Here is a 19,257-nt window from a genome sequence, read left to right on the forward strand (position 1 = left end):
AGTACACTAATAAAAAGCAAAAGAATGGTTTCACATAGGAAGAAACTTATGCAAATTAAACATTTCAACTTTTCTCGCTGAATAAATTTCAGACCCTTCTTCCATCAGCCAGTACATTTACAAAATACTCATAAATGCACTACTTACTCATCAGTTGTTGGTTTTTATTGTTCCAAACACTGTGTACTGTTCTTCCTACGCCGAGGCGTGACACACCTGTCCTGGTCACTGACACGACGTGCACTAGCAATTCGAAATGCAAACGTGCAATAACTATGCAAAACGTGACCGGTACACAGCAGAGAGGTCTGCCAAAGGTGCAAACCAGTACTGATCGGCCCTGACGATTAGGTTCGGATAGTCCTGGCTTTCCGGTGATACTAATAAAAGATATTTTTTTTAAAAGCGTCCAACCTAAATCCATTAATTAAGACCACATTTCAGCGGCGAAAAACACGTTTGGCAACTTGCACCTAATGCCGCATATCGGTATTGCGTAACAGGTCACTTGCAATGCTCCCGCAAGAAAGTGGACGCATTTATACGGGGTGTTAAAAAGGTTCAAACCAAAGAACCGATCGGTTGCCCGGGAAAACTGTCTTTTGTAGATAAATTTTCGAAAAAATTCAATTCAGTCAATTTCTAAATGATATATCAGTCAATTTTAAATGATTGTACAAAATAAAAATGTTCTCCAATAATTGCAAGGCACAGGGGCTAATTCTTAATTCTCAATTATCGAAATTGTGAAGATGCACGAATGAGAAATTATTCAACAAATTTATTTCTTTGGGTAAATATTGTAAAAGTAATGGCTAAAAATTTGGATGGATACATTTTCGTTATACTTATAAAGTAATGTAAAATAGGCATATTTAGTGTCCCTTAAAGCTAGCCGTTAAATTTCAATCTTTTCACTGTTTTAAATTGCACCTACCCACTTGTGCCATAAATGCACAAGTTTTATCACTTTCGTGCGAGGCATTTATGTTTGCAAATTGCAAATGCACATTTAGCAGTGCTATACACAAAATTATTCATCGCGTGGCTGAAGTACACATTTCGGTACCGTGGCGGTGTAAATTCCATCACCCGCTGTATTCCCCCGCGGAAAACATAACTAAAAATAAAAGGCGTGTTTCATAGTCAGCTTCGCGTTGGTATTTATCGCGGTCATTAGACAACGGACGATTTTTCAGCGGGAAAGACATATCTCTGCATCTGGCCGAGGAGAAAGGACGTCGATGGCGGCTAAAATTGCAAGAAACAAATGGATCTCTCGGCAGCACGTGCAAGAACAATGCTTGTATATTTTCGCAGAAGTATAGTCTATAGCGGGGGCGTGCGGTATAGCGATGCGTATCGACGTGCTTAAACGGTGCGGAAGTCGGTATCGAGTTCAGATTAAGCTGGTGGTCGTGCAGCATCGGTATCTTGATTTAATAAAAGTAAGCCGTACAAATCGTCCGCCGTAAATCGAATCGACGTCCCGTAATACGCGAACAACGTGTCCGTGGTTTTTCCGGTGTGGCAGAAGTACAGTAATGCTTCGACATACGGGAAAGAGATGTGCGCGATATTTGTGACAAATTTATCCCCACTACTTCCGGGTGTCTTCTTCGAGAGGCACAGAAGCTCTATCGCCGAGAAGTGCAACACGATACCGAATTATATCGGCACAATGCTAATCCATCGAAAAAATTGTCTTGCTTTTAACTATTCTGTATTGCTTCTTGTAATTATTTATTTATGAAACTCTTACCAACATATTCCCGATATTTTTCTGAGTAAAACGAGCCCAGACACGATAGAATTTGGATCATATTTACCCGTTTAATCCACGATATAGTGGAACCTCGATTATCCGAACATTGAGTGCCCAATAGAACAGTTATCTAGTAGATTAAACCTTTAGTGATTTGTACAATGAATCCTGTAGGGTATGAATCGCTTTAAGATGAATTCAGATATCATCGGTTCAGATAATCGAGGTTCTACTGTATCGCCGATTAAACAAGTACATGTGATCCGAATTGCACCGCGTTTGGACTCGTTTTGATCAGGAAAATGTCACAAATAGGGTGGTAATAGTTTCATGAAAAATTCATTCAAAACTGAACACTATTGTTCACGCGGCGCGTTTTGTTATTATGATTGATAGGAGGTGGTGGGACAGTGAATGGTGACAAGACGGGAAAGAGAAAGAGAACGCGGTTAAATATTTTCTTTTTATTTCGGCTGAGGAAGTTCGATGTACAGAAAAGACTTCATAGTATTTTTGTTTCTCAGTCCTCGCTTGTTCCCTGAACACGAGCCCGCCTCAATCGCTCGGGGACTCGGAAAATCTGGCCGCTTACAAGTATTAAAATAACGCCTGACGCATTACAATCAAGTAACAAATACATTAATTAATAGTAGTGGTAGAATAATAGTGGTAGTTCGATGCGATGATTCCCTTTAACCCTTTGTTCCCGCTTTGGTGCCTCTGCAACAGAAAACACATTTTTCGATTACCTCTCACGATAGTGGAGGCTCTCTCCATTTTGAAGAAGTAAATGGAAACCACATCCGTTTTAGGTTGGTGCAAAAATAATTCTTCAAATAATTTTTCTAATAAATTCTACTGTTTTGTATGGTCAAATCCAAGCACATATTGTGCACTAGACCCTACGAAGTCGTAAATTATTTTCTTGAAAATAAAAATGAAATTCTAATGGTGTTCCATGTATTGTAAAGTGTGATTGACAGATTGAATATTTTATGCGTTTATAATGAAAATTAATAGGTGAAATAAAACGTTGTGAAGACGTCAGAAGAATTCAAAGACCTGTTAAGATTGTTAAACGGAAACGTAAATTTTCATTCGTCTTATGTGCTTCGTAATTGACTCGGAAAATGTTCATTTTGCACGAAGATCAGCAGTAATAAGTGGAATTCTTACTTCGTCAGGCTGCTTTCCTTGCGACCGACAATTTTGCACTTAGCACGCCCAACGATTCCGAACTGGTAATCGCACAAGCAATCCTCCTCGAGTTCTAAATTAGCAATGCCATCGGTGACCCTCTTAGCGGCCACTTGGATAAATTGCTTCTTCTGGTTCGGTTTGGCGTCCACGAAGTTGTCCAAACTGAACAATGCTCCTCCCGACTGCAACAGATTCGATTATTCCTTTCGATTGTGCATGCATATCTCGTCGAGCTCACCAGCCACAGAATAAAACATTATCGAGTGATGTGGCAAAACAAACCAGAGTTTAACACCCATGCACAGAAATAGTTCTTTAGACTTTAAACCAACAAATTACGCTTCATTTACTGCGCCAGATTTTAATCCTCGCGTGACGGATGGTGGTTGCCGGTGACTGGGTCTCCGTGGACCTGTACTACGTGCATAGCGGCGCCAGATCAGGGGAATTGGATCGAATTGTGGGGAAAAAGGTTACCGTCTCTCTCTCTGTCGGTACCGGATTGGTCACGTGACATTGTGACACGAGAGGAAGCGCGACACGTGACCGGGGAAGGGTGGGGGACTAGCGTCGGTAGAAGGGGAAAGGTAGAGTGGGAGATAAGTGTTAATCTGGCGACTCTGTATGTCCAGTCAGAGACAAAAATGTCTTGAAACGTTTGTAGCTCATTGCAACGTTGACCGATTTCAATGAAATTTTCAGTATGCATATGAGTTATCGAAATCTACAAAACGCATTTTTTAAATTATCGTTATAGGCTCAGATAAAAAAGTTGAAAAATCATAATTTTTTCATTTTTTTATCATTCCAACCAACTGCAATCTAAAAAAATGTTTGTTTACTGATTCTCTAGCAAACTAGTTGGTCTAACATCTAAGAAAGATTCAAGTCATTTGGACCAATTTTAAAAAAGTTATTCCGCTTGAAAAGGTGTCAACATACTTTCCGCCGCGAGTGTATATCTCGCAACACGGAAAGGCGCTTTTGCGAGGTCGATCTAGAAGAACAAGGTGTTCGGTTTTATCATTGTACTGGGTGGCAAAGATCTCTGTCCGAAGTGCACGGCTACCGTTTCTTGATCGGTATTGTCGATAGGTGAGGACCGCTTGTTGTACACTTACGGAAACTGCGAAGTCAGCGCAGACGTCAGTGGTCGGGACGACGAGATTGTTCTTGAGGTCGGCGCGTCCGGTGAGTGGCCTCTGCGCGTCGCTGTCAGCGAACGTGTACACGCTGTGTTTGTCGTAACCGACGATATTCTTTTGCGGTTTACCCGACACCAGGAGCTCGTTCGGGTAGGATATGTGGTAATAAGTGAGTCCGAGATTCCGGTAAGTTTTCTGTCCCACTAACAGTCTTACTTGTTGGAGCTGAAAGCAGAAAAGAGGATTCCCTTCAGCATCGACTGGGACGCACATTCATTTATCTTCGTTTTATTAACGCGTGGGAAGCTGACGATACCCTGGGTCAAAACTGACCCGGCCACCGCCGTGCGTCGGAATTGAGTATAATTCTGTATTTTGATAATAAATGGAAAACAGAAGACGACCGAAGCCTGGGTCAAAGTAGACCCGGCCTCCGCCGTGTGTCGGAATTGAGTATAATTCTGTATTTTGATAATAAATGGAAAACAGAAGACGACCGAAGCCTGGGTCAAAGTAGACCCGGCCTCCGCCGTGTGTCGGAATTGAGTATAATTCTGTATTTTGATAATAAATGGAAAACAGAAGACGACCGAAGCCTGGGTCAAAGTAGACCCGGCCTCCGCCGTGTGTCGGAATTGAGTATAATTCTGTATTTTGATAATAAATGGAAAACAGAAGACGACCGAAGCCTGGGTCAAAGTAGACCCGGCCTCCGCCGTGCTTCACAATTGAATATAATTCTGTACTTTGACAACAAATGGAAAGAAGAATACTATCGAAAAGATTCAGGACCATCAGCACAATTGAGAAAATTGTTCTACCATTTAATTAATTGGAAATCATGCTTACGGAAATAGGAATAGAACTCTTCTCGCAGACAGTCGCATGAACGCCGATGACAACTTTAGCTGCGCCAGGTCTAAATGGATAGTCAATAGCTTCTTTGTAGGCATCGGTCAGCTTCAAGGTGCCCAATTCAACGTCCAATTTCTGCTTCAGGTACTTGAGAGGAAGCAAGATTTTGTCCGACGATGGTTTCTTGTCCGTCGCTGCCTTTGTCGCTTCCTGGAAACGATCGTTTTCTTTCGTGAGACAGAAGCAATAAGAAATCTAATTAATACAGTGCCGTTTAAATCGAAGCTGAAAAGTTTCCTGAAACTCGGACACGTGATGACTCCGTCATGTTTGTCGACGCTCGCGTCTATTTTACGCGCCATTTCCATGCCAATTGGCATAATTAATGAAGTTTTTTCGTTCGCGTTCGGCTTACGAATCTGCAACATTTTGTAGCGACGTGGGAAATCGATTCTGGTGATCGAATGGTTTTTTACGTGGACTTTTTACATGAATTTCTTACTTGTAAACTCGCAACGAGTGACTCATTTTGAGAACGTGTCTAATCATAATATTAGCGAAAGCAATAAGTAGATTATGCTAATTTTACCTATTTGCGACAAAGATTGACATTATTAAAGAGAGAAGGATTTGGCTGAAATATTAATTAAGAGATTAAAGCACTATCATTTTTCTACGAAATTTCCGTACCATTTCTTTAATCACCCACTATTTTCAAGTTAATTTCTTTAGCCGAGACCAACTTGGTCAAAAGAAATTTTTTGTTAACGTTCATACAGAGAGGTCGACGTAGATGAAAAGACGCGAGCTTTTTGCATGACTAAAAATGTACACACGACCTTTTAAGACTCACAGTTTCAGAATAACAGAGGAAAATTTTCTTAAAATAAACTCCAAAAAAATGATATCCTAAGAGAAGCTGTGAAGCTGGTGTTTAGTGCATAAAAACGGCGATTAGACGAACGTAATCGGTCAACAGAGCTAGACAGATATTAATCGTGTTTGACGATAATGAACCGTGACTCAACTATTATCTGCTTTTTCACCTGACATCAGAACTGTTTTGCGTGGCCTGAAAAAGGAGGGTGATGTGTTTGGAAAATTATGAATCATGCTAGAGGAGAGGAGAAAAACATCGTGACAGGACGAGATTTAACTCTCGCTGCCTTTAATGGAATCGCATAATCACATGGTGATCTAACAACGCGTTACCAGAATGCTAATCGGACATTGATTACTTTTATAAGTGAATAATTAAGAACTTTGGAAATTCAATTCAAAAACAAATTAAATTATTGTCACGTCTATAAAAGCTATGAAATGATATTACCATGAAAGCATAAATATGCTTCGTATACTGAATATCGATGTGTGACTAGAAAAGAACGAAAGACGTCGACAAAATGGCCGTCCGAGTGGCCCAATAAAATGGCGGAGAAACAAGCCGGAAGAAGTAAATGAAGAAACGTTAAAAATACCATACTTTGATCAAAAGCCATAGTAATTTTCACATGAAAAATTACCTCGAGAGTGATCGTTGGTTTTTTCTCGAAGAATTTGATGTTCTTCACTGCGTCGCCGTTGATGTTGGTGTCTCCATTAACCGTGTAATGTTGCGGCCATTCTAGTTTGTCAGCGAATCCAATCAATCCGACGTGCACGTCCCTGTTAACGTTTCGATTGAATTTACAATCAGAGGTCGAAATAATTATAGAATTATTTGACAGGTAGGCAATAATTTTCTTACACAATGTGTAAATAAACATTAAAAGAAATGTCACTTACGTTATTCCTTGGGACTTCAGTTCATCTCTGAGCTGAGATATCAATGGCGTGACCAACTCCTTGAAGACCTTCTCGTTCGGTGCCAATTGTTCAACCACGATGACAATGTCGGCTTGCTTCTTAGGGATCTTCACGCTGAATGTGTCACCGATGCCGACTGTCCCAGCACCAACTTTGCAGCTTGCTGAAATCGAAGGAAGAAACGTTATTATTATAAAATAATAAATAACATCAATCTATCACGTATGGACCAGAGACGGGACCTGGCGTTTGTTTCGTTTACGTGTCGCGTTGCAGAACGTATTTCTTTTACTTAGCTATCTTAAGTAAATTCTATTTTATTTTTCCCACACTAATCTATTGAATTAATATCTGTGATACTGTGATAGCGTAGTTGATACTGTAAGCTCCTTTTTAGCATAAATTCTGCAGTGGATACCATCATTCTGCATTTGTTTCGTTTACGTGTCGCGTTGTAGAACGTATTTCTTTTACTTAGCTGTTTTAAAATAGTTGTTCAGGAAAGTCTATTTTATTTTTTCGATTCAATCTATTGAATAGAGCATTACATAGTTGATATCGTAAACTTTTTTTTAGTCAATTTATTCGATGATGGTCCGCGAGTATTCTGGTAAAATTCTGTCCGTTCTCGTTTCGAGTGACCCTTAGAGGTTGGAGAAGAGGAGAAAACTTACTGCAAGATGGCGGGATATTGGTGGTTAAAATGCCAGCCGCGTAACAGCTATAGTGATAAGCCGCGGCGATCAAGCAAGCTCCGTTCGATGGGTCAGCGGCTACTGCGTGGTCGCAGGCCTCGCGATATTGACTTGGGTTGACGTACTTGAAGCAGGACCTGTAATCACATTTTTCTCGCCGTTAACGGAAGCTCGACCCTTCATCCCCATTCGTAACTAGTTTCCCTGGGACTTCCCTTTTTTTTTGAAAGATTTAATGGATCCAATACCACGAAAAATGAGGGTTCACTCCAACAGCACACATTTTTATCGAACATTAGATGAAAGCGATTTTATATTTTATGTATTCCGTGAATTTTTTAAAGATTGTTTAACCCCGTGTACAGATTGGGTCTATGAGACAAATGTATTGAAATTGTACAGTCTTAATTTTCTTTAGCCGTCGCACGGCTAATCTTTATAACCAGACTACAAATTTTCATAAAAAAAGAAATTTTAATTAATTTAAAAATTAAAAATTTTAATTTTGTATGCAATATAAAAATTGTCGGCATCACTTGCAGGAAACAAAAACCGTCTAGGTAATTCTTCCTTTCTCTAACAATTTTGGTGGGTTGGAAGTACAGTGTCTACTCGATAATTGTCCAAAACATGGGTCTGGCCAGGGACAATTATCGGCTAGAAGATACTATTCTTCGATCCACTGCTGAATAGGACAGCGAAGTTCTAGAGGTCTTTCACGGGGTACACCCAGCGGTAGTGGGGATAGTTCTGGGACAATTATAGGCTAGATATTTGCGGCATTTATCGAGTAGAGACTGTAACATGTCGACAGACTTCAATTCTTTTAATCTTTCTGCTGTTTCTAATTATCAGACTCTGGATCTCAAAGAAAAAGTTTGTGCAACAATTTAGTAACTTTATAATAATTTTTCAATAACTTACTTGAGGGGAGAGTTTTGGCCAATGAAGTAATCCGTACAGATTGATGCACGATCTTTGTGATTGACCGCAGTTGCAGCTGGACAGTCTCCCTTCAGTTTGTATGCGTTTCCAAATTCGCTTCCACTTTCGGAGATCTGATAAAAAGTTTACAATACATTTCATCATAATAATCGTACAGAAAACAAAAAAATATATATATAGACTGCAGATTTTATATATTTTTAATTTAAATTTGCTCCAAGTCAGGAAAAATTTACAAACATATTTCTAGCACGTAAACCACATCTCGGAAATTTCCCGACGTGGTCTGCCGATAGTAACCGTCCATTCTCGAGTGGCAATAACAATTACTCGACAAAATATAATTTCCTCGCCGAGACGGATTCTCGAATATAACTCTAGCTCGCCGGGCGTATGTAACCCCTTAATCTGTTTATCCCTCTGACAATCAATCCCACGAAAGCCCCTGTGCGGACCCTAGGGGCCAATTAGCGCAAGGAACCGAACAGAACATTGCCCCTTGGAAGATCGGGAGATACAACGCTTCGTGGTTCGCACGTGAGCTTCGAATTTCCCGGTTTCCAGGAACACCGTGCCACGCTTGGAAAAGCGTGGAACGTAATTCGTGACTCGGCCGTTTCTTACGTACCTTTCCGGAGGGCAAGGTGAAGTCGTCGTAGGGCTCGTTGTTGCCGTCACCGAACAGACCGCGTAGTTTGCCGTGATAGAACCCGGAAACACGAACGGCGCAGACCAGGGGAGCCTTGCGCGTGCAAGAAACGTGTACACCATAATTGGACTTGACATCCGCGAATGGTAGGACCAGGTAGGCGTGCAGGTTCTCGGTGTTCGCTGGGTAATCGGCTCGTTTATTGTTCACCAGGATCTGCGAATATAATAGTAGCGACTCAACATTTTTCGAATTTTAGTTGACCCCTTAACACGATGTCTCAGATGGATTTATTTCGGGCGTCGATTATTTTTAACTTTCCATCATGTACCAACGTACACAGCCTAATTATTTTATTTTCTTACTCAATTTCGAACTCAACGAATTCTGATTAGTTAGATTTCCAATTAGTTTAAAACATGAATATGGTCGTTTTGGTACAATTTATACAGCTATGGACATATTTCGGTCATTTTTGTACGAATCAGCTGATCGTGGGGAAGCCATCTTTGTCTCCACCTCGAAGTTCAGCAGTTAGCCGCGAAGAGGTCGCCATTGTCGATCAATTTTACGTTAAACACTAAGCGCCACTGATTTTGTTTGAAATCATCCTTACAAATCTCACTCGATGCTATATGGCAAGAGGTTGATTAAATTCATTGGGCTTTCTTTTTATAACAAAATCCAATCGAATGAAACACTCTGATTTAAGTGGTTCAGAAGGAAAGATACTCACGTTTCCATTAGACTTGATGGTGATGCTTTCTTCAGGAGCTGTGATGGTGATGCTGTTCAGTGCCCCCTTGTTCAAGCTAGCTACCACCGAGAAATTGCCGTCCTTGATGTCCTGAGTAAGGATGTACGAGCAGCTGCCAGGCAAAGTCAGGTGACGACCGTCGAATGTGAAGATGTGTCCTCCGTCGGTGATCACACCCGATTTGCTGAATGGCGGAATGATGTCGCTCAGGTGGAGAGTTGGTCTGCAACGAGATGAAGATTTTCATTTCTCTTTTCTTTCTCAACCCTCTGTGAGCAACCTGGGTCGTTTATGTCTGTCGCGAAATTTCACTCTTCAATTTCTTTCTTTCTAATGTTTATTTTTTTCCCATTAATACTTGAATTACTTGAATACCTTCCCATGAATTTTGGGGGATGAAACTACCCTCATAAATGTACATAAAGTGAAAAGATAATTACAGATATTTTGTATTTCTATTGATAAGAGTTTGCCACCTGAATGGTTCATTCACAGAATGGTGAAACATGTTCTTACCTGTAAGTGTGGTACAGCTCCGAGAGCGACGGCAGCTCTTTGTTGCGCACCAAATTTATAAGGGAATGCTGGAGGGTAGGAGTACCGGGGATGGTAAACAGAAGGCTCCAATCAATCGGTGATTGGAGTTTGAGGGAGCTTAATGTGTTATCTGCACCGAGTTCCTTCAGGGGAGCGAGGATCGAGCGGATCGCGACTTCCGCTTGCGTGGCGATTTCCTTCAGTGCGTCCGAAGGATTGATCTGGAAACAGAGATAATAATGATAAGAACAAAATTGCTCCAATAGCAAACCGAAAATATTTATAAAATATCCCGACAAAAAGATCTCAGTAGAATAATGAAATGACTGGATCCTAACTTAAAAAAAGATTCAATAAAGAAAATTTCAGATTCAGTCATTTTTGTCTTACCTTACCAAACGTATTACCAGTGTGTTGTTGAGATTTTTCTGTTTAAAACGAGCCCAAACACGACGTGAATCGGACTAGTTTTGTAAATAACATAATTACGGCTATACGCATGATTGCTACGTATGAAGTCTATAAAAGTAGACCGATTCACGTCGTGTTTGGACTCGTTTTAATCGGGAGAATCTCAGCAATCCCGCGGTACCACATTTGAAAAGGTAAGACAAAAATTACTGAATTTGAAATATTCTTTTTTGCGCGTTTATTTTTTTACGCTCATGACGTCCTTTCGGAGTGTTACTGCAACGTTACTTTGCAAATTTAAGCGAGCACTACTGTATTTCTATTCTTCGCCACGCGTCTCGATGATCTTTTATGAACGCACCTTTTCGTGTTTGATGATCTTGGAGAGGTACTTGCAGAATATCTGCGCGAGCTGTTGGAGCTCCTGAGTCGGCAAAATGTTCTTCGCCACGGTGCATAATTCCTCGAGAGGTCCCAGAATGACGTCGGGCACCTTGTAGTTCTGCAGCTCCTTTAATTTCTCCTTGACGGTCTCGTAAACCGGCAAGGCCTTCACCTGACTGGCCAGCTGGGAGCTGAATTGTTCGACGTCGTGTTTGATCTGTTCCAAGATTTTGGACAGGGCCTTCGAGAAGTCCTGCGCCATGCTGGAGACCAGGCTCAATAGATCGTGCAACTCCTTTTTGTGTGAATTGATCAAATCCAGGAGTAAGTTCAGTTGGGTGTTCACCAGCGAGGCGATCGCGTCGACGATTTCTAAGTACTTCTTGAATATCCTCTCGTAGGATTCCTTCAGTTTCGGATAGATCGAGTTGCCGGCCTCCTTCAAGCTGGACAGCACCTCTGTAAACTGCTTCTGCAATTTCTGCGCGATCTCCGCGACGTCTTTCAGGATTTCCGCGATGGCAGCAACGATTCCGCCGAAGTATTTGTTGCTTTGAGAAACAGGAAAGTTACTCGTGAGATTCACTGACTAGCATCAGAAATGATGTAGCGTGCCAGAAATCGCTAGACCGTTCAAAATTCCCCATAAAGGAAAAAATGTGACTTTTTAGAAAATAGGCCCGACAGGGCCGCATAGGCCGTGACCTTTTTAGTAGGTCTTTTTTTAATTAGACTAACGACTCTTGGGCCACCCTGCAGGAGAAATCGGTCGAACACAATTATTAAAGAAAAAGATGTAATACGTGCTTACAAAGTAGCTTGGATCTCTTTGACGGTTTCGTCAGCGTTGATCTCCTGCTTCAATTTGTTCAATTCGTTTTGGTAGTAGTCCACGAGCGGCTTCAAGCTCGGCTGCGCTTTGTCCAAATGCTTCCAGAAGTCCTCGATTTCAAGTTTAAACGCTTTCACCACGTCCTCCTGAGTCTGTTTCGCTTTCTTAAGGAGCTCGAGCCTGTTATTCTTGGCTTCTTCCTGCAACATTCAAAAGCAACGTTTAACACCACCTAATATTACAAAAAATCATCATTCGAGAACGAATGTCTAGAGCCACAAGCAAATCGTTTAAGAATCTAAGTAATGGAAAGATTAGCACAGTAATGCCTCGATATATTGTGAAAAAGATGCGCACGATGTTTGTAACAAATTTATCCCCGCAATTGTACAGTATCTGTACACCGTACCAGCGATTTTTTGGTCCCGAAGTTTTCGCATATATCGAGTCGCTAATGTTGATATATTAATAATAATAATAATTTTGAACGCCACTTACGAAAGCTTCAACCACGTTCGCTTTGTCGTAAGTAATGTCGGGTTTCAAGAACTGTTTCTCGTCGAGATGGACCAAAATGCCGAAGAGTTTCTTCTTAGCGCCATCTTTGTACGAATCTGCATGAATTTCGGCTAACTGGCCGAGCACCACCTGGCCGTTGACTGTCAATTTATTGTTCGGATTGTCTGGAAACAAAAAAGAAACATTGAAAATAATGTAACAGTATTTTAAAATTCTCCTAACGTTTCTACAGTGTTAAATTACCGTATTAGGTAATTTATTTTTAATATTTAGATATTAAATTACCGTTAAGTTATCCGTAGTCTAATTATGACAATCGTTCTTAAGCAAGACAATAGCGGTCACCGGTGACCGCCACGGCAGTCAACAACATTGAGAAAATTGCAAACAAAGAAAAATCAATTTCTCCAAGGTTGAAGAAGGACGTAAGAAAGTTGACTCACCCTTGCGGAATCTGACGAGCTCGAAGCTGCTCAGACCCTTGCCCTCGATCTTCAGCACCTCGGTTGGCTGTCCGAGGAGGGTCAGCTCCCCGTTCAGACTCTGCGAATCCTTCGAGATCTGGAACTTCCATTCGTCCTTGATCAATACCTTGTCGGGCAACGAGACCAGCAGAAGAACGTGACTTTTATCCGCGGAGAAGAGGGCTTCCAGGGTCTTCGTCTTCTGGTGGATGTCGTTGTAAGAGAACGATGTGCCCAGCTCAATATTGCTGGTTGTGAGGACCAGCGTCGACTTCTCGTTCAACTTCAGCTGCTGACCGCGGCTGTTCACGTCGACGTTGCTGGTGATTTTGTAGCCGTCCGGCACTTGGTGACGCTGCACGTTCGCCGCGATCACGATCTTCTGGGACTTCTTCTCGAAGATGTCCAGGTCCAGGGTGGCGTCCAACAACTTCTCGTTGCCAAAGTGCAGCCTTCCCTTCACCGAGAGGTCCTTCAAAACGAAAGAGAAGCGTTCGAACTTCGAAGAATTGCAACACAAAATAGTGGAAACACTAGTTGCCACATTTGTAAGGGAAGAAGGAACTGTTTATGACAGTGCAAGGTTGGGGCCCCTTAAACGCTTGCTTCCCAGAGGGGGAGACAAGTCTTAATCTGGCGACACTGAATTGACTGCTCAAAAGCTGCTACCCCCACTACAGTACTCGTGCAAATGGGAGTGGGGGTGACTCCTCGCGAGCTGCTACCCCCACTACAGTGCTTGTGCGAGTCGGAGTGGGGGTGACTGCTCAAGAGCTGCCGATGCTCCAGCTGCTACCCCCACTATAGCACTTGTGCGAATCGGAGAGGGGGTGACTGCTCGCTAGCTTCCAATGCTCGAGCTGCTACCCCCACTACAGCACTCGTGCGAATCGGAGTGGGGGTGACTGCTCGCGAGCTGCCAGTGCTCGAGCTAGTACCCCTATTACAATGCGAGACGGAGTGGGAGTAGCGTCTCGAGCGTCGGTGTAAATCGATGAGACTGTACCTTGGATTGCGTTGGATAGGAGAATTTCACGTCTCCGACGAGGGACAGGGTGGTCTTGTCGATGTTTATGTCTCCGTTGGCAGTCAGACTGGTCTTATCGGATGGCTTATTCTTTTTGTCCAGGTACAGAGATAGGTCCAGATTGTATGCGCCGGTTTGCTTGGTCTTCGGCAAGTCGTGTATCAGGATCAATGCCACCTCGCGCGTGGGCAGGGTCAGAATGGAAGCTGCGAACGAGAACAATAATGGTATAGTGTGACTGTCGACAGGGAGAAATCGAAGTACGATGTGTGACACTTTTACCGAGATATTTGCGGCATTTCTCTGATCGAAGATCCGATACTAAACATGACACAATTTGGATCATATTTACTCGATTATCCCAACTAGTCAACAGAGAGTGAGTGTTCGGACAATAGGACAATTATCTCGAGACAGTGGTAGATTAAATCTTTACCGATCTGTGCAATGGTTCTTCAAGTTGAACTATTTATATGAGGATAATGGACTGTTCGGATAATCGAGGTTCTATTAAACCGTGTATTTGAGCAAATATGCTCCGAATTATGTCATTTTTGGACTCTTATTAATCAGAAAAATGTCGCAAGTATGCCAATGAAAGTTCCATAAAGGAACGGTTAAGAGCGCAAAAGTTTTGTTATTGGATTTTTATAAATTTGTAGATTTCTTCAGAGATATTGTGGACTTCGCATATATCGGGGCATTAATTGTTTCTGGTTAGTTACCTGACTCTTTAGGATGAATATAGAGCTGGTACGTGTACTCGGACTTGTCCTTCGTCGTGTGCAGGTACAGATTCGAGGAGTGGTCTAATTGAGGATACTTGTAATGTGTGTTGGTCTTCAGCCCAAACTCGGCCGGCACGTTGAACTTCTTCAAGTCAACTTCCACCGTTAGCAGATGCTTCAGGCTCGATTCCTCCGCTAACAAGGCATCAAAGAATAAGGAAAAACAGTCGTACAAGCAAACTACGTAAGTAAAACGAAGAGACGCTTGAGGTTAATTCGAACTTGTAGTTTACAATGGCGTTACCATCTACCTTAAGCTTCTAATCTTATATTTGGGTTCCGTTAACCCAGATGGAAAGTATGCAATAGTCTATCGTTACAATGCAATTGGCGTGCCATTCGGTTGGCGGTTGGGAAAGTGAATTATTTTTTGACAACTCACGTTGCGCGTCCAATGCGGACAGCAGTTTGAAGTGAGCACAGTCCTTGGTTTGTTCGCAGTAGCTGTTGAACACGTGGAATTCCTTGTCGGAAAGCTTCAGTTCGCCGACGATGGCCGAAGGGCCGAAGTTTGCGTTCAAAATCACGGCCACGCCCACTTCTCCGTCCTTCTCGTTCGTCAGCTGTTGCCGAGTATACTTGAACGACGAGCTTTTGGTGCTGTCGCCGACTTTCAGGTTCCCGTTGCCCTCGATCACGATCTTTCCTTCTTCGTCGCGTTTCTTGTAACTCGTGCTGGATAGACAGTGCAGTCTTAGTTCCCGAATATACCGGAACGGTTTTAGACCATCGCAAGATAACGGTTTCACGAGTTGATGGTGAGCTCGCTGATCTTTTAGTTTCAACGCGCGAACAGGCACGAGCAACTCGGGGCCATCTGCGACTCATAGATGCCATCGTTCCTCCCCACGGGCCACTCGGCCGCGCGAAGCCACGCCCTACGGTGGGAAACCACGCCCCGCAGTGGGAAGTCACGCCCCACGTTGGTTATTTTTGGGACAAAGTCGCTCAACTTTTGATAGATATAAACTTTTCTTTTTAAGAAAGAGAACTTTTTTTTTAAATTGAAGTTGGAATGCCGCTGCTCTTGGAGCAGTACTCATAATTACAAACGAGTTTTGCATGCGACGTAAATTTTGCAAGTTACATGCTATTGACTGTGTAGATTTACAAAGAATTAAAAATCATTCTGCTATTCTACTCTCGAGAGCATTTTTGTTCCATCATTTGCGAGATGCTGGTGCCTGACACGCAGATCGTCCAATGCAATGATTAAAAAACAAACTGTAACATTTTCTAGAAGCAATTATGATAAAATAATGAATAAATGCATCTCTACATGACCAAGAAATCGTAAAATCAACGGTAAGCGATTTTCTAATTTGTTGAACACACCAAAGTTTTGCAGAAGATGACAAAGATAGAGGGGCAAAGTATTGTCGAAAACATTTATGTACAATTTTACCGTCAACAACGTTTTAAAAATCACTCGAACTATAGCAATGAACCATATGAATTCGACGATATAATTTACAACTAATAGTCAATTAATACAACTGCTAACTAGACTGCGGATGTTTATGCATTTATGATAAAAATAAAAAGAAGAAATATAAAACATTCATTTTTTAAATTAAAATTCAAAGATAAAATTAAGATATTTATTCATAAATTTATCGAATAACATATTTTCCATTCAGTTCTTCTATTGTTTTTTGACATTTTTGGGATTACTTATTGAATAAACATATGAATAAATATCTTAATTTTATCTTTGAACTTTAATCTCAAAACGCTACGAACTTTCGTTGCAACTCAATACTTTTCTTCGTCAAGATACAAGCTAGTTGAGCCCAGCTGCAGCTGTAAATTAGACTACTCTTTCCTGATTCGATCGAAACAATGCGTTATCATACCTTCCGGTCACGATGTTCTGTCCGTCGCTGGTGACAGTGATGATGATCCTCTTTCCAGTCTTCGCGTTCGGCTTGTTGGCGATTTCAGCGTGGACTTTCCGGTACTTGGTCTTGTCACTGTCGAAGTTTGCGTTGATCACAAACTCGTCGACGCTGTCCAAGACGAGGTGAACGTCCGTGACGACGAACCCTTTCGGTGTGCGGATGTTCAATTCACCTGCGCGAATAAGAAATCGGCTTTAGGCGGCTCAGAACTAGACCGTTTCAATCGGGAGAGTCTCAACGATCCACTGACAACACGTATGCGAAAAGACAAGAATGACTAAATTTGAAATTTTCTTCTTCGGAAATGCTGTAATGCAAGAGTTTGACTTCGGGGTACCAAAGCTACTGCACACACAGCTAAGCCCTCCTAAGGGGGCCGGCAGGCATTTGGCCTTGACTGTCACGCTATGTTACGCCGTGCCTATTTTTCTAGACATTTTACGTCTTAAATAAGTAACTAATCAATTAAAAATGCATACCACCTTGTTTGTACATGTTTTTGCTGCGTCTGTCCGGAGCCTTTTTTCGATACCAACACTAAATCTTTCGAAATTAAGAGAATCTCTCAGCGGCAGCCATCTTGTGACGTCATACTTGCTTCAGAAAGCGAGTTTTCTGACGAATATTACAAATTACTCGACGATGAGGTATAAATTCGCAATTTGGGCTCTGGACAGACGTAGATTGGACTTTTAGGAAACACAAGTGACCACTTTTAAACTGCTCATTGCAATATTGAAGCGTCAATTTGTCAAGATTTTGACCCTTGCAAGTTCATATACGTATATTGCAGTAGAGTACTCGTCCCGGCAAAATCGCCGAGTTCTCTGCTAGATTACCTTTGTACTCGTTCGGTCCAAGTTTCTGGTATTTCGAAAGCAATTCGGATTTGCCTTGCGGGCAAGAGGTCACCACACTGAACAGATTCAGCCCCACCTTCGACTGGATCTCGCTGTTCAGTGTATACTTGGCGCCGTCAGCGTTCACCACGATGTCCGTGAGTAGCTTGTTTTCTGGTTTGTTCCTCTGAAAGACGACAGGAAAACGTTCCATTGAATTTCGGAGAAAATTTGTTTTTTTCCCAGAATTTTCAATTCTCTTATTCCCTCGTTTGTTTTAATCCTTCCGTCTGTTCGCGAACAAAAATTTGTAACCCCTTGCCCTACAGTATCGAGTGAGTGATGAAGATTCTGAACAAAGTCTAATAAATATGTATGTTAATAATTTCCTTGAAATTCTTTTGTTGTAGTCGATATTATAGTCTTTGGGGAAAACGTAGGCATACCCCCATTGAATCACTGCATATAACCACAAATAGTAGTACAAGGAGTCAACGTGGACACTTAATTCGCGGATACACGATTCCGTGCACACGTGTACCATCAGCAGTGTCGCCGGATCAAGGGAATTGACTCGAGTTGAGGGGAATACAGTTACCCTCTCTCTGCCAGTGCCGGATTAGTCACGTGATAGTCGTACCAGGGGAAGGGTAGAGTGGGAGACAAGTGGCGACACTGTCCTTCGGTGTATGCCCAACATTGTAGAGTCTACTTTCATGTAGATTTCGATGGCTCCACCTACCGTGTAATCGAGTTGCAAGTCAACGTTTCTGAACTTCTCGATGGGCAGGGCGCTCTTGACGTTGACACTGACAGTGGCCACGTCAGGTTTGTACACGTTGTTAGAAGTAAACGTGACCTTCTTGTCGGCGTGTTCGAACTTCAGTTCCACATCGGCAGTCTTCTTCTCCTCGGTGGGTACGTACTTGAAGCTTCCCTCCAGATTCAACGGCGAATGCTGGGCAATGTTCACGCTCAGTTTATCCTTGCCCTCCAATTTGCCAGTGAGATCGTCCTTCTCCGACTTGAACTCTGACTGCGCCACGATCTTGTTGTCCGAGTTGTGCGTCAATTTGACCAGCGTCGAAGTTTCGAAACGCCGGTCTCCCAGGTACGCATTCAACGTGGCGGTGTTTATCTCCACCTTGACGTCTTTCAGCTTCTCGAATGGCGACTTTAGTTCGAAAACCTCGTTGTACTTCACAGGTTTGTCAATTTGATCTCCCAGATCGTATTCAACCTTGTCCTACAAGCAAAGAGAACGTTAGAATGTTCGAATGTTGAACGTACAGTAGGGTCTTACACCCCCCCCTGGAAGAATGCTTAATATACAGTGAATTCTCGATATATGTCAACAACACGGGTCTTGCCAGCGTCGTATATCGTCCAGGAGACCTGTCCGAGTCGTGTTATGTTTACACTACTCGATGTCCGAAGCCTCTCGAGGTTCGCAGTGGGGATAATTCCGCGACGGTTATCATCCAGGCCTTGGCGACATATATAGAGAAATCACTGCACTTCAAATAGTTAAAAAATACGATATTTTCCCTTATAACATTAATAGTTCAATTGAATTAGACAAAATAGCGTCTCTGTTTATTTGTAAAAATTAATTTTTACTGCTTATTGAAATGCGGAAGCACGCTAATAGGGATAAGTGTCATAGTGGGGATACATTTTTCCCAACTATCATGCACACCTCTTTCCCATATATCGAGACGTTACTGTACTGTCTGAC

At 42.2% G+C, this 19,257-nt stretch overlaps 1 protein-coding gene across 1 annotated transcript in view; it reads right to left on the reverse strand.

Moving 5' to 3' along the window:
- Positions 1 to 2,214: 2,214 nt before the first annotated feature.
- Apolpp (retinoid- and fatty-acid binding glycoprotein apolipophorin) overlaps positions 2,215 to 19,257 on the reverse strand; it is a 43,657-nt gene continuing 26,614 nt past the window's right edge. The window contains exons 6-26 of the mRNA XM_076787839.1: positions 18,262 to 18,765; positions 17,520 to 17,706; positions 16,636 to 16,852; positions 15,162 to 15,454; positions 14,717 to 14,914; positions 13,971 to 14,197; positions 12,944 to 13,436; positions 12,480 to 12,664; positions 11,961 to 12,181; positions 11,127 to 11,700; positions 10,334 to 10,575; positions 9,797 to 10,040; positions 9,040 to 9,276; positions 8,391 to 8,524; positions 7,446 to 7,603; positions 6,751 to 6,934; positions 6,489 to 6,630; positions 4,960 to 5,175; positions 4,087 to 4,335; positions 2,942 to 3,147; positions 2,215 to 2,485 (exon numbers count right to left, since the gene is read on the reverse strand). Coding sequence (XP_076643954.1) covers positions 2,458 to 2,485; positions 2,942 to 3,147; positions 4,087 to 4,335; positions 4,960 to 5,175; positions 6,489 to 6,630; positions 6,751 to 6,934; positions 7,446 to 7,603; positions 8,391 to 8,524; positions 9,040 to 9,276; positions 9,797 to 10,040; positions 10,334 to 10,575; positions 11,127 to 11,700; positions 11,961 to 12,181; positions 12,480 to 12,664; positions 12,944 to 13,436; positions 13,971 to 14,197; positions 14,717 to 14,914; positions 15,162 to 15,454; positions 16,636 to 16,852; positions 17,520 to 17,706; positions 18,262 to 18,765 — 5,139 coding nt within the window. The 3' untranslated portion in view covers positions 2,215 to 2,457. The remainder of the gene's footprint in view (positions 2,486 to 2,941; positions 3,148 to 4,086; positions 4,336 to 4,959; positions 5,176 to 6,488; positions 6,631 to 6,750; positions 6,935 to 7,445; positions 7,604 to 8,390; positions 8,525 to 9,039; positions 9,277 to 9,796; positions 10,041 to 10,333; positions 10,576 to 11,126; positions 11,701 to 11,960; positions 12,182 to 12,479; positions 12,665 to 12,943; positions 13,437 to 13,970; positions 14,198 to 14,716; positions 14,915 to 15,161; positions 15,455 to 16,635; positions 16,853 to 17,519; positions 17,707 to 18,261; positions 18,766 to 19,257) is intronic.

The sequence above is a fragment of the Halictus rubicundus genome, chromosome 5 (genome assembly GCF_050948215.1).
Source record: "Halictus rubicundus isolate RS-2024b chromosome 5, iyHalRubi1_principal, whole genome shotgun sequence".
NCBI classification, from domain to species: Eukaryota; Metazoa; Arthropoda; class Insecta; order Hymenoptera; family Halictidae; genus Halictus; species Halictus rubicundus.